This window comes from Mastigoproctus giganteus, chromosome 12 (genome assembly GCF_048544385.1).
Source record: "Mastigoproctus giganteus isolate SK-2022 chromosome 12, ASM4854438v1, whole genome shotgun sequence".
Lineage (NCBI taxonomy): Eukaryota > Metazoa > Arthropoda > Arachnida > Uropygi > Thelyphonidae > Mastigoproctus > Mastigoproctus giganteus.
Genome location: NC_143586.1, coordinates 93646479 through 93661333, shown reverse-complemented (window position 1 = coordinate 93661333; position 14855 = coordinate 93646479). Strand labels below are relative to the sequence as shown.

At 37.7% G+C, this 14855-nt stretch overlaps 1 protein-coding gene across 1 annotated transcript in view; it reads left to right on the top strand.

The window, feature by feature from the left end:
* The first annotated feature begins 2853 nt into the window (after positions 1-2853).
* EMC10 (ER membrane protein complex subunit 10) overlaps positions 2854-14855 on the top strand; it is a 113080-nt gene continuing 101078 nt past the window's right edge. Inside the window, exon 1 of the mRNA XM_090386097.1 lies at positions 2854-2954. Within this exon, the coding sequence (XP_090242223.1) occupies positions 2865-2954 (90 nt within the window). The 5' untranslated portion in view covers positions 2854-2864. The remainder of the gene's footprint in view (positions 2955-14855) is intronic.

Sequence of the window (14855 nt, the reverse complement as noted above, 5' to 3'; positions counted from 1 at the left end):
AAATTGCGTATGTTCTATGGTTGATTTGCCTATTTTGCTGGACGAAAAAACCCCAGTGACTGGGGAGAAAAACCTTGCTATCTACGCCTGAGACCAACTAACTCAGCCACGGAGTGAAAAAAGCCCATCAAAGTTCCTTGCGTCATCGACGGGATTCGAACTCAGGCCTTTTCCACCCGGTGTGTGGGGAGGACGGGGACGATACCACTGTGCTACCGCGCAGACTCCTGTATACAGCTGATCTAGGCCAAATGTTGTCAAATGGCTTTACTCGATTTACTCCACTGTCCCTTAATAATTGTTCTAGGTGTATACAGAACATCGCCTGTACAGAACTTACAATGCGGGCTCATGAGCCTTGACACTACCTTTGGAGACAAATGTTATTAAACTATGCTATTGTAATGCGAAGTCTTTCTCATCAACCTACTTATCAATATATCTTTTTAATCTATGGTGGGAAAACCTCTACAGAAACAAGCCCACAGTAAATAAACCAATTGGAATACGACTTCAAGAACTAGTTTCAAAATGGTTCCTACGCTTTGTTAACATATATGAGGATAATAGCATAATAAATCCACCGTGGCACGCTTTTACTCCTAACTGTGACATTCATATTCAAAAGTGAGGAAACAGCGCTCTGATTAATGTCAACATAAAACAGATACATGTAGCCTACTCATCAGAATCTTCTCCGAATGTTTTAAAATATATACAGACGACTTTAAAACAGGTAGCCAAGGGTGTGCTGTAGTGGTTCTTCCACGCGCTGTCATCTCGCAGTCACTCCCAAACGAATGCCGTAACTATTCCGCTGAGCTATATGCCATACTATTACTCTTGAAATACATTGAAACCTCAGCCTCTCCTCTTCTGACACATCTCATATACACAGATTCAATAAGTGCAATATATGGGTTCCAACGAAAGCACAAACCATCTCATTCTACCGTTCATCAGATGCAAACTTATCAAATGAAGCTCAAAAAGAATAGCAGGCATGTAAATTTCTGTTGGATTACCCGTCATGCAGGCCTTGACGATAATGAAAGTGCTGATCAAGCAGCAAAGAATCCCACAAATACAAATGTACTGCTGTATAAAGTTCCACATTCCGATTACAGACTTATCATCAAACAGACTCTGAACACTCAGTGATCAAAAATCTGGCAAAATCAAGTAAATAATAAACTTCTACAAATTAAACACAGACTGCGGCCCTGGAATTCGAGTCTCGGCATCAAGAAATAATTTTAACAAGGTTGCGCATTGTACAAATTTGTATATACTCATGTCACACACACACACACACACACACACACACACACACACACACACACACACACACACACACACACAGTAATTACGAAAGCAAATCCTCCAGACTGTCTCCGCTGCTTTTGTCAACTCACTGTGCAACATTTCCTTATAGAATGTCCACGGTACCACATGTGTGACAAACAGCCTTCCATCTGCCATTAAATATTCGATTCCCCGACTTTATCGCAAATAATAGGCAATAACTCTAACATTGAAAGCATATTTACTTATTTAAAACTAATAGGACATTTTAGTCAGATGTAAGTCATAATTAAACAACATCATTTTTTCATAATACTAATGGATAGGCGCAATATGTCCACAGTTGCTTTTGAGCCAAAAAAAATTCCAAACAACCAACCATCCAGCAACCAACCAACCTGAACTTCTGTAAATAAAATGTTTTGGGCCTTGGTGATGATTTTGAAGTCTACTGCATGCTCTAATGTTTCCTCTCTGACTCGTACTGAAACACCCAACACTTATTTCCAGTGACAATACACTCAAATAAATTGGGATTGTCTTGAAAAGTCAGGACATGATGACATTCTTCGTTGCTTATGTAAGGCTGTGCTGCAAAAATTTTGCACAGACCTTCCTTTTCCCCAAATCTTCATACAGAACTTGATGAATCGTTTCGTTATTCATATCCAATTCTTCGGCTATCACTCTGTAGGTCAAATAACGACCTCTTGCCATAATTTCCCGAACTTTTGCTCCTCTGTCCTTATTTTGAGCGGTTAACCAACTCCCACTTCTTTGGTCATCATCATCACTAACATCCTCATGTCTGTCTTTGAACTGTTTATACCATTCAGACACACTGATACAACTTAATATTTCACCACAATAAACAGTTTTTGACATTTCGTACGTTTTTGTTGCAGATTTTTCGAGTTTAAAGCAAAATTTGCTCGTTCGTTCGTTGCTGTATTGGAAAATTGTGACACCGAACGTTAATCTTATTAACGAAACTGGTTGTTACTTGCAACTTGTTGGCCTCCTGGGAAATCTCTATAGTATCATCTGTTTGAGGAAGTGGTATGTTATTTTTAACTACAAAATACCACTTCCGTTTATTTTCAAACTCATCGAACATGGCCGCAACAGCATATGTACTGGAACTCTATCGCCACGCCTTTTGTGTTAGTATTGTAAATAAAATTTATTTTCTAGTACTGTACTGTATTACCCCCCCCCCCCCACAAGACTGGAACATATGTACTGCCAATCTGAGCCGAATTTCAACATGCTATAACATGTATGAGGCTCTTACCGGTTCACTGTGACAATATTAAAAAAGAATTTTTAAGGTGGACCGAGGTCCCTTGTAATACGAGGCCCTAAGCTGTAGCTTGTTTAGCTTATGTGTAAATCCGGCCCTGCTACCAATGCTTCTTGATATTACAGTATACGTAAGGTAAAATTCATCTCTTTTTGCAATTTTTTTTTTTTTTTTTTAATGTACAAAAATTGGCTATTTTTCAGAATCTTTTGTAAATGGAGTTTTCGCAGAGGGCGCTTTCTCTTGCCGTTTCAATATGGGTATTAGGGGTCGGGTTAGTTCTTTCGTTTACGTTTATTATAAGGTTGCTGTGTTTTCTTTACTTGTGATTCATGGATCATTATCTGTAAGTCACTAGAATAAGCAATATTATGAATACTTTAAAACAGGTTTATATATAAATCTTTCGTTTATATATATACAACAAGAAACAAGCATTTATAAATACAACTGCCTTGTGAGTATGGTGCTAAGTGTGTCATACCACATTTGGAGTAGTGGAGAATGAAAACGATTCATGGGTAATTGTGCAGTCAGATGTGAAGTTCTCTGAGCAGTTCAGACAGGCTGCCCGGGCAGCCCGTGGAAGTTTTTTCAATGATATTTCAGAATTTTGTCACTAGGGTTAAGGAGTTAATTATCCTGTTGTATTAAGCAGCGGTTGGGTCATATCTTGAGTACTGTATGCAGGTCTGAAAGCTTCATTTGCAGAAAGATGTGAATCTGTTGGAGTAGGTGCATAGAAGAGCAACACGTTTAGTGACAGGAAAGAAAAGTACCTATACCAAGAAAGGCTTTAATCCTGCAAATTTCAGCATCTGGAGACTAAACACCTGTCAGTAGATCTGACAGCTCAATGCTAAATGAATTTTTCTCTTGCTGAGACTATTGCACACGAAGGGCCATTAAATTCAATCGAGGAAGGATGATTGCAGTATAGATGTGTGGGAATTTGTCCTCAGTCAGTTGTTAGTTGATTATTGGAACAAATTTCCGTCTGATGTTGTAGATGTGGATAGTTTGAATAAATTCAAGGAAAGAATTAAACAAACTATTAGAGGGGATGGCGAGAAGATGTGGGAAGTTTTTGATTTTTGGATGATGCTGTATAAGCTTCCTTTCCTGCATCATTTGTTAATACTTTCAATGATATTTATACCAGTGGAGTATCATTGTTTCACTCAGCCTAAGTGTTTTTGCAACTACCCTTTCTCTTTCACTAATGCATATAAATATGGTAGTTTGAGTAAATTCAAGGAAGAAGTAGACAAACTTTTCAAGGGGAAGGATAGGTGATATGGGATTTTATTTATTATTTTTTTGACTGATATGCTGTACGACCCTACTTTCTTTCATCATTTGCCACTAGTAATACCAAATACTTTGTGTATACACGTAAAAGAGAAACAAAAAAAAATTGATTAAATTACAGTAATTGTGTTTATTATTTATGCATTATATATTGTACATACTTATACAGCTTTAAAATAATTGCTGATAATGTGTTGAATTTTTTTTTTTTTTGCCACAAGGTTTTGTATTTTCAAACACACAAATTTGTTCTCATTCAAAACCTTGAAATGTTTTTATCATCAAAAGTAGATTTGGATGGTAAACTAGCATGGAAACAGTATAATAGATATACAGCAATATAAATATGGTAGTTTGAGTAAACTCAAGGAAGAAATAGACAAACATTTAGAGGGTGCTATGGGAAGTTTTTTTTTTTTTTTTTGGCTGATAATGTATAATCTTGCTTTCTTGCATTGTTTGTCACTACGAATATCAAATACATTTTATCTATATATAAAAGTGAAACAATAAAAAAGATTTAAGTTACAGTAATTATGTTAGTTATATGTACATTATATATTATAGATGCATATACAGCTTTAAAATAATTACTAATGTTCATGCTTGAAAACAGCAGAACAGGTTTTTTTTTGTAAAATTTTGTATTTTCAAACATACAAATTGGTTCTCATTCAATCCTTGTGATTCTGCCCTTCAAGTGGTCTGAAAGGAGTTAAATGCTTCACTGATTTTTTTTTTTTTTTGTTTTTCGTGGTAAACATTCATTATAATGTCACATCTTTATTTTCAATTCTTGCTTTTGATTAATATTTAATAGAAAAACTGTTTCCTTCAGCTATCAAAAAAAGTAATAACTTGGATCATTATGAACAGCCAGCAGTTAACATGCATCTGATGCTTTGTCTCAGTTTTGTGCGTTTGCTCTTAAAATGTCCAAATAATTATTACAGAGTGAGTTTGAACTGCACTAAGCAAATCCTTTTATGGAATGCAAAATCAAGGGACAATGTAGATAAAAGTTTAAAAAAACAAGATGCACATAAAAATCTAAGTTTGATATGTGTGTGAAATAAGCACAAGGGGTTAGGTTAATTATCGATGAGACTTCTTCTGTTAAAACCCGAATCATAAAGATTTTTTTTTTTTTTTTTATGTGAACCCCAAACATGAGAGGTATTAGAACCTATAGTACTTAGTACCGTGCTTGGGTTGGAGGTTGAGAAGACGAAAGAAGATATTTGTTGACATTGGACTTGAATTTCTGTAGATTGTAATTTTCAGGAAATACGTATGAAGGAAGGTTGTTCCAGAAAATGGCAGTTGAATGAATAAATGAGGAAGATGAAAAGTTGGTTCTGTGGGTTTGAAATTGGACAGTAAATGGATGATGGCTGGTGGCGGCACGTGTTCGGACTGTTTTGAAAGAGAGAGAGCGGGAATTATAGACGCCAGTTCAGAAGAACAGTGCCCATGGAAGTATCTGTAGAAGAGGCATGCAGCAGAAACAGTACGTCTGTGAGAAAGCGAGTGGAGAGACTCTGTTAGAGATGAATCATTAATTAACCTAACTGCCCTCTTCTGAATGGAATCAAGAAGCCTGAGAGAGGTTTTGGGGGCACCACCCCAGATGTGGAAACAGTATTCCATGGCAGGGCAGATTTGCGATTTATACAGAGTGAGCAGCTGTTTGGAAGAAAAGTAACGCCGAGAGCGAAAGAGAAAACCAAGTTTTTTAGATGCAGAGGAAGCAATACAGGCATACCTCGAATAACGAATAGGATGCGTTCCACGAAATTACTTCGTTAAGCGAAACTTCGTTTTCAGAGGTAAAAATACTATGGCCAGAATAGGAATACGTTCCTACGTAAAGAAAATGAAAAGCTTTTTTTTCGAACAAAGAAAAGTTTTATTAAATAAACAGTCAACTTACATACAAAGTGAAATCACATTTTAAAATATGAGTCTCAAGTTGATTGTTTATGCTTTTTTTCTCTTTCATTTAACAATTGCCTATATGGAGTTATTGCATTTAACACTGATCGCTTAACAATAACACTTCTTCCTAAATCAGGATCATTTTCACTAAAAAAATTTAAAACGTTTTCAATGTCATTTAAGCACCTTTTTAAATCTTTGGTTGTTAACACTTTTTCGGCAGAAACTTCTTTAACTTCGTCTTCATTATCTTTGTCTTCGTTCCTAACAAGGTTTTCTAAATCTTCCACTGAAAAACCATCATCTTCTGCATTCAATAAATTTCTAACATCCTCTTCATCGACATTTTCGAAACCTATTGATTGAGCCATCTGGATAACTTCATTTCTAATTTCTTGGATGTTATTTTCTTCTTTTAGTACAACTTCTGGCCATATTTTGCGCCAAACTCCATTTAAGCATTTCTTAGTGACTTCTTTCCAAGAACTATCAATGTTTTCAATTGCGTTTTTAATGGTGTAGTTTTTCCAAAAAGTTTTAACTGTCATTTCCTCTTTATCCTCTAGTTCAGTTATATTGCTTAATGTTCGACGCAGATAATAAGCTTTAAATGATGCTATTACTCCCTGATCCAGTGGTTGAATCAGGGAAGTTGTGTTTGCTGGAAGAAACACATCTTTGACAGGAATGCATGTGTCCAACGTGTTAAGATCAGTAGGATGTCCCAGAGCATTGTCTAACAACAAAAGAGCTTTTTCTTCAAAGTTGTTTTTTTGACAATACCGTTTTACTTCAGGACAAAAGTGGTTAACAAACCAATCAGTAAATAACTCCTTGGTAACCCACGCTTTTCTATTTGCTTTCCATATTACAGGTAAATTCATTTTTATGTTACCTTTTAAAATCCTCGGATTTTCTGAATGGTAAACTAATAACAATTTTAATTTATAATCGCCAGAGGCATTTGATCCAAAGAGTAACGTTAAACGGTCTTTGGCTGCTTTGAACCAAGCAGCTGATTTTTCTTCAATAGAAATGAAGTTTTTTGTTGGTAGCCGTTTCCAGAACGAACCGCTTTCGTCAACATTGAAAACCAAATTTGGTGGAAAATTTTCACGTTCAATTATTTCCTTTAGTTTTTCTGGACACTTATTTGCAGCTTCAACATCTGCACTTGCAGCTTCTCCTGTTAATTTTACACTATGAATCCTGGCCCGTTTTTTAAATTTCTTGAACCAACCACGAGAAGCCCCAAAGGTTTACGTAATTTCTTCAGTTTGTTTAGATTTCAGGTGATTAAACAAAAATAATGCTTTTTCTTGAATCACCATTTGACTTAAAGGCATATGACGTTGTGACATATCATCTATCCACAAACTTAACATTTTCTCCATTTTTTTTAAAATTGGATTCCTTAAGCGAGTTATTTTGCCGCTGTAACATCTGTACAATTCTGAGCAGACTGTTTTATTTTTTCTGATTGACTTAGTATGTTAAAGGTTGTTAAAGTTGATTGCGCTAATCCTAAAGAATGTGCCACGTCGGATTTTCTTCCGCCGCTTTCAACACTTCGTACGATATTTAGTTTAGTTTCCAAAGAAATTGCTTTTCTTTTCTTTGATTCTGACATTTTAATTAACTAAAACAAAAATATTTCTATTAAAATTTACAAAATCTATGTTATGTAATGCTATCAAAGAACCTACGTCGATTATTGCAATGCGCCACACTGAAACAACGTCAGTCATGTAAAGGAAATGGAGGACAGTTAAAAATCACGATCTGGCATACCAAGAAAACTGACAGATACGGATCATTGCAATGCACCACACTGAAACACACCCTATGAAGTGTAAACAACAACTAAATTAGGCGAATGAAGTGCAAATCTTTATAACAGACACACCCGCTGCTCAGGAGCACTCGGGAGTACGTAACGAGTCGCCATCAGTCACCAATCGGATGATTGTCGGGCATTGGCCTTAAATTGGAATATATTTTTTAAGATAAATGGGGCTTGAAATTGCGGACTTCGTTATATCGAAGCTTCGTTATCAGAGGTAACGTTAATCGGGGTATGCCTGTATTTGTAATGTGCTGGTGCCAAGAGAGATTAGAAGTCAGGGTAATCCCCAAAAGAGATATATCATTTTGTCTAGAAATTGGAGTGCCACTAAAGATAAGCATAGGAGCAGAAGAATCCTTTTTTGTGAGATATAAGAGAAGACTGAGTTTTAGAAGGGTTGAAATCAACTAAGTTGTCTTTGCCCCAATTGAGAATTACCTGAAGATTGGCATTTAAGGAATTGGTAGCAAATTTTCGAAAAATTGAAGCTGATTGAGCAGGACAAGGTTTCTCAAAATGGAAAGTGGAATGCAATGTGCTATCATCGGCAAACTATGGATAGGATTTCCAGTCAATGGAAGAAGGTTATTAATATACAAGAGGAAAAGAGTGGGGGAAAGAACTGAACCTTGGGGGACACCGGCATTAGTGGAGAAGTTAGAAGACAGAGAGCCATCTACCATCACCCTCAATGAGCGATCAGAGAGAAAACTGGATAACCAATTACTAAAAACAGTTGGCAAACCATAAGATGGAAGCTTGTTTAGAAGACCTTTATGCCAAACACGATAAAAAGCCTTTGAGATGTCAAGAGCAACTACTTGTGTTTCACCAAACCTTTCCATTGAATTAGTCCATAAATGGGTAATATAAGCCAGAATATCACCAGTGGATCGACACTGACGGAATCCATACTGGCGATCGTTGATCAGACGGAAGGTTTCAAGGTAGTTTAAGAGTTGGCGGTTAATTGATTTCTCCATTACTTTAGAAAGAGTAGAATTGCAATGGGACGATAATTGGATGGGAGGGATTTGTCACCCTTTTTAGGAACTGGCTGGATATGAGCAAATTTCCAAGCAGAAGGAAAAACACCTTTGGAATAAGAAAGTGAAAAAAGGCGGCAAAGAATAGGAGTAAGTTCAGGAGCACAGGTTTTGAGAACAAGTGGAGAAATACCATCAGGACCTGGAGCTTTCTTAGCATCAAGATTCATCACAATCCTTCTGATATCCTTTTGACGGAAGACCACAGTAGGCATTGAATGGAGCGTGTTGGGAATGGTGGGAGGTGTTTTACCAAGATCATTAATACATGAGCTCAAAGAAAAATGGGATGCTAGCAGGTCAGCTTTATCCTTGGCTGAAGTGAGAACAGAACCATCTGATTTGGACAGAGGTAGGAGCAGAGATGGGCAAAAGTTGCAGCCAATAGCTTTGGCAAGAGACCAGAATGCTCGGCTACCATTAGGGCAAGAAGCAAGTTTTCTACTCTTAGCCTGTTCAAAATCTAGTTTGGACTGATTAATAACTGCTTTACAATTGTTGCGAGCTTTGGTGTAGGCAGAAAATGAAACCGAAGAATTAGAAACAAGACAATTACGATATGCAACATTCTTCTCTTGAACAGCCTTAGCACATTTATTGGAAAACCAAGGTTTAGATAAAGGATGAGATTTTAAAGTGGAGTGTGGGATAAAGGATTCCATTCCTGCAAGAATAACTTCACTGACACGATCTGAGCAAACGTTGACATTCAGAAGTTTTGAAACAGTAATCCGACCAAGGAAAAGAAGAAAAGAAGTCTCGCAGGTCATCCCATTTTGCATTCTTGTAATGCCAAACAACACGAGGTTGGGAATAGCCATGAGATAAAGGTTCCATTGGAGAAGAGACAATCACCAAGTTGTGATCTGAAGTGCCTAAAGGACCTCTCACTTCGACCGTGTACTTAGAAGGGTTGTTTGTGAGAAAAAGATCAAGCGTATTGGCTGTATGATTAGGATTGTCTGGTATTCTTGTAGGTAAATGAACAATCTGTGCTAGATCATTAGTAATTGCAAAAGCCTCAGCATCTCGACCTGCTGGGTCGGTGTGACTAGAAAACAGAAGCCAGCTGGAGTTGTGAACATTAAAATCACCAAGGAAAATTACCTCACTGTTAGGAAAGTTGGACTGGAGAAAGTCAAGTTGCAAAGAGAGGAAGTCAAAGAGCTCCAAGTGATTAGTGGAGTTGGGAGAACGGTAGAGACAACAGATGAATTAGACACAATGAGGTAGAGAGATTTTAAGCCAGAGGAGATCAAAGAGAGGAGATTCCAAATTGCCAAGTCTCTGACAGGGAATATCAGAACAGACATATGCACAAGAACCACCTTTAAGGCGAAAGGAATCATACAGCGAAAAATTTGGGCATCTGAGATGAGTAGTACTTGAATCAACCGATAACTGAGATTCTGTCAGAAAAAGTACATGGGTTTTGGCAGACTGCAAGTGGAAATGGACATCGTTGAGATTAGAATTGAGACCACGTATATTTGTGAAATGAATTAGGAAGTGCTTGGGAGGTTTAGATCTTTTCACAGATAAGCTTGCTTTATTAGTTTGACAATTCGTGGTGTATTCAATAGTAAGAAAAAGTGGGTGGGACATGCAGTATGAAGTAATGAAATTTTTGGATATGGCATACATGTGGTAAGAATATACGAGGCATAAAAAAATTTTCCAAAAAAAAAAAAAAAAAAGTCTATAAATTGGTTATACATAAAATTTTATGTTATTTGCAGCAATTTATGTAATGGCAAATTTGGAGCCTTCATATTTTTTTTTATAATTAAGTTTTTATGGATTATTAATATTACTAGTGATATTATGATGGCAAGGAAACAAATTCATACAGCATCAGGTAAAAAGAAAATTGTTCACATGTTTACAAAATCTAATAATTTCTCTAATCCTTCCTTAATAAATTTATTCAAACTACTCATTTCCATAATGCCAGATGGAAGTTTGTTTAAACAATCAATTTCTCCCCTGCTGAAAGCAAATTTTTGCACATCTGTCCTGGAAACACTCTTTTATAATTTAAATTTATGTCCCCTTCCTCCTCCTCTTGTGTATTGTAGAACTGAGATCTTTCTTGGTAAGTGCACCCTTTTGTTCTCACTAATTTTGTTGCTTTTCTCAGCACTTGTTCAAACAAATCCACATGCTTCCTAAAATGAGGATTCCAGTCCTGTATACAATATTCAAGATTTAGCTTAAACATTACCTTATACAACAGGATAATCACCTTCTTATCTCTCCTGGAAAAAATTCCTCTATATCATTGACAAAACCTCATGATCAGTTTTTTAATATGGGGGTAATTGATTACACAATCATCCCCCCCCCCAACATGCCTTTATCATTTTCCACTACCCTACGTGTGGTACCACACAGCCGGCATGTTTATTCTGGAATTACTGCTATCCATATTCAGTACCTTACTTTTGTCAGTGTTAAATTTTAGTTTCCACTTTTTGCATTATATCAAGCATAATCTGATATGATATGTGAAAGTCTGCATAATTTTCTCAGCTTTGTTGCAATAGAATACCCTGATTACTGTCATTAACTATATTAACAATCCTGCCACCCTTAGTATCACCTGCAAACTTAGATATTAAGCCTGATATGCCTTCATCAGTATTGTTAATACATATTGAAGACAATTGGCTTGGCTCAGCATTGAACCCTGGAGGACTCATCACATTAGTCTAATGTGATGTCTAAAGTAGTCTAAAGGACTAATAGATTAACAGTAGCCACTGGCAGAGGTGAAAGTGATTCTTGCACTGTTTCTATTGGAATGAGCAAAAGCCTGGAAAACAAGATGCAGGATGTTTCAGAGACTGCTGGGAGTCATTGCAGTACAAGTAAACACATGGGTTGTGTTAGGGTAGCTAAGAATAGGAACAGGTGCATGTATACTTTCTTGTACGCCAATGCTAGGAGTTTGATAAATAAATTTGATGAATTTAAGGTATTGCTCAAAGCATCAAAGGCGGATAATGTTGGGATATCAGAGCCATGGTGTCACACAGATATAAGGAATGCAGAACTGGAATTTGGGGAGTACGTCTACAGAAAGGATAGACAGAATAGGAAGGGAGGAGGGGGTTATGCTATTACTTAAGAAACACATAAAATCCAAGGAAGTGAAGCCAGGTCGACAACGCTGGACAGTGCAGTGTCGAGTCAGTTTGGTGTGACATAAGCATTGGGAGATCAAAAGTGAGAGGAGTGTGCTATAGGCCTATTGACTCTGATGAGTATAATAAGAAAATGTACAGGGAAATAGAATGGGTCAGTAAATTAGAGAGTCTTATAATGGGGGATTTTAATTTCCCAGATATGGACTGGAATTTGTGGGTTGGTCACTCACACACACTAGCAAGGCTTTTGTGGATTTATTGGATGATTGCTTTCTACATCAGTATGTTCTGGAGGCAACTAGAGGGAGTAATATTTTTGATTTGATTTTATCAGTAGTGATTCTTCATGCATTAAGAATCTGCAGATAAAGAAACCACTAGGTGGCAGTGATCACAGTATGCTGAAGTGGGATTTACTCAAAGAGGTAACTACCATCAAGGGTAAGGGGAAAGGTTATTGCTTTCGTAAAGGCGACTACGATGGTCTGAGACAGTATTTAAATTCTATACAGTGGTGCCAACTGATGATGTTACCAACAGCAAATTCAAAATGGGAAGCATTTAAAGAACTTATCTTGGAAACTACTAGGTTTTCATACCAATTAAAAAATATTGTTCAAGGATTAGGCCTAAATGGATGTCAGATGAACTAATGAGACATATGACAGAGAAGAAAAATGCATGGGATACATATAAATTAACACGTGACACAGAAGCCTATGATAGATACAAGTTGATCTGTAACCAAGTTACAAAGGAGGTTAGGCAGGCAAAGGCAGATTACGAGAAATCTTTGGCAAGGGATGCAAAGAAAAACAGCAAAGAGTTCTTTACTTACGTAAACTCTAGAAGGAAGGGGATGAATCAGATTGGTCCACTTGATATCGATGGGTCAACTGTTGATGATTCTGCTCAGGTAGCTAACAAACTAAATGAATATTTTGCATCGACATTCACATATGAGGAGTTATTCAGCAAGGGGAATGCCAGAGGTGTATTCAACTCTCGCAGTAAGCTAGAGAATCTTGTAGTAACTGAAAGTAAAGTGGAGGAGAAATTGTTGAAGATAAACACAAGAAAGGCACCAGGGGTGGATGGGATCTATCCAGTTATATAAAAGGAGGCAGCAAAGGAAGTAAGCAAACCCTTAGCCATAATTATGAGAGATTCCTTGGACTCAGGGGAGGTACCCACAGACTGGAGATGTGCAAATGTGACCCCAATTCACAAAGGAGGATCAAAGGCCGACACAAGTAATTATAGACCTGTGAGTTTAGCTTCTCTTCCAGGAAAATTAATGGAGGCACTGGTCAAAGAAGCACTGCAGGATCATCTAAACAAGACTTCAGTTATAGCTCGGACACAGCATGGTTTTGTTAAGGGGAAGTCTTGCCTGACCAATTTGATTGGATACTATGATGCAGTCACAAAAGAACTGGATGCAGGGAATAACTTTGATATTATATACTTGGATCTTAGAAAGGCTTTTGATACAGTTGCACATGGAAGACTACTGCACAAATTGGAGCAGTGTGGCATTGGAGGCAAATTGCTGCTATGGATAAAGGGGTGGTTGAGGGGGAGAAGACAGAGAGTGGTAATCAATGGACACTGCACATCGTGGACTAATGTTATTAGTGGAGTCCCTCAGGGTTCAGTGTTGGGTCCATTATTGTTTTCAGTATTTATAAATGATATTGATGATGGTATATCAAGCTTAATGTCCAAGTTTGCAGACGTACGAAGGTTAGCAGGCTTGTCAAGGAGACCACTGACACTATGCTTTTTGGTTTTTTTTTTTTTTTTTTTAGGAGCATTAGCAACTAAGGCCATATTGCTCCGGGATGTGCAGTGGTCATTCCCTGACCTTTCCGCATCCTCCATATTTGGTGGTGACAGGCTCGAACCCCGGTCTAATCAAGAAGCATGTGCTACGCACTGCTGCTCCTTCCCACCTGGCTACAGAGGCGCCCGACACTATGCTGTTGCAACAGGATCTGGAAAGGTTAAGCAGATGGGCTGAGAGGTGGCAAATGAAGTTTAACATTGACAAATGTAAAGTACTGTACTACATATGTGAAACTACAACCCCAGAGCAACGTATCAACTCTGTGGTACTACACTGGCAGTGGTAGAGAATGAAAAGGACCTGGGGGTAATTGTGCAGGCAGATATAAAGTTTTCTGAGCAGTGCAGATGGGCTGCAAGAGTAGCTCATGGTGTCTTGTCATTGATATACAGGAATTTTTCTAGCAGGGATAAGGTGGTGATTATTCCCTTGTATTAGGCAATGGTCAGGCAACACCTTGAGTACTGTATACAGGTCTGGAGGCCTCATTTCAAGAAGGATGTAGAGCTGCTGGAACGAGTACAGAGAAGGGCAACAAGATTAGTGAATGGAACAAAGGGGTACTCTTTCAAAGAAAGACTTAAGTTTTGCAAATTACAGTGTCTGGAGACTAGGCACCAGCGAGGTGATCTGATAGAGGTGTATAAAGCCTTGAATGGTTTGAGCATGCTCAATGCTGATGGAATTCTTCCTCTTGCTCAGAATAATCACCTGAGAGGGCATAAATTCAAATTGAGGAAAAACAGATGTAGGATAGACGTGCGGAAATTTGCCTTTAGCCAGCGGGTGGTTGGTTGGTGGAACAGACTTCCATCCCTTGTCGTGGAAGTTGATAGCCTAAATAAATTTAAGGCTCAGCTGGACAGGTATTTCGAACTAACGGAGGGGTGAAGTGGAAGTGGGTTTTTTTTTTGGCTGATGCTGCATAAGCTTGCTTTCTTGCATCATATGCCTCTACTAGTGCTAATGCTAATTTCAATACAATTAAAAATATAAAAAATAACACTTACACTGTGTTGCCACTTTATTAGGTACACCCCTGCTGTGCACACAAATGATTTGTCCCACAAGGTTGCAGGTCGCATGACCATAGTTGTGGATATAAATG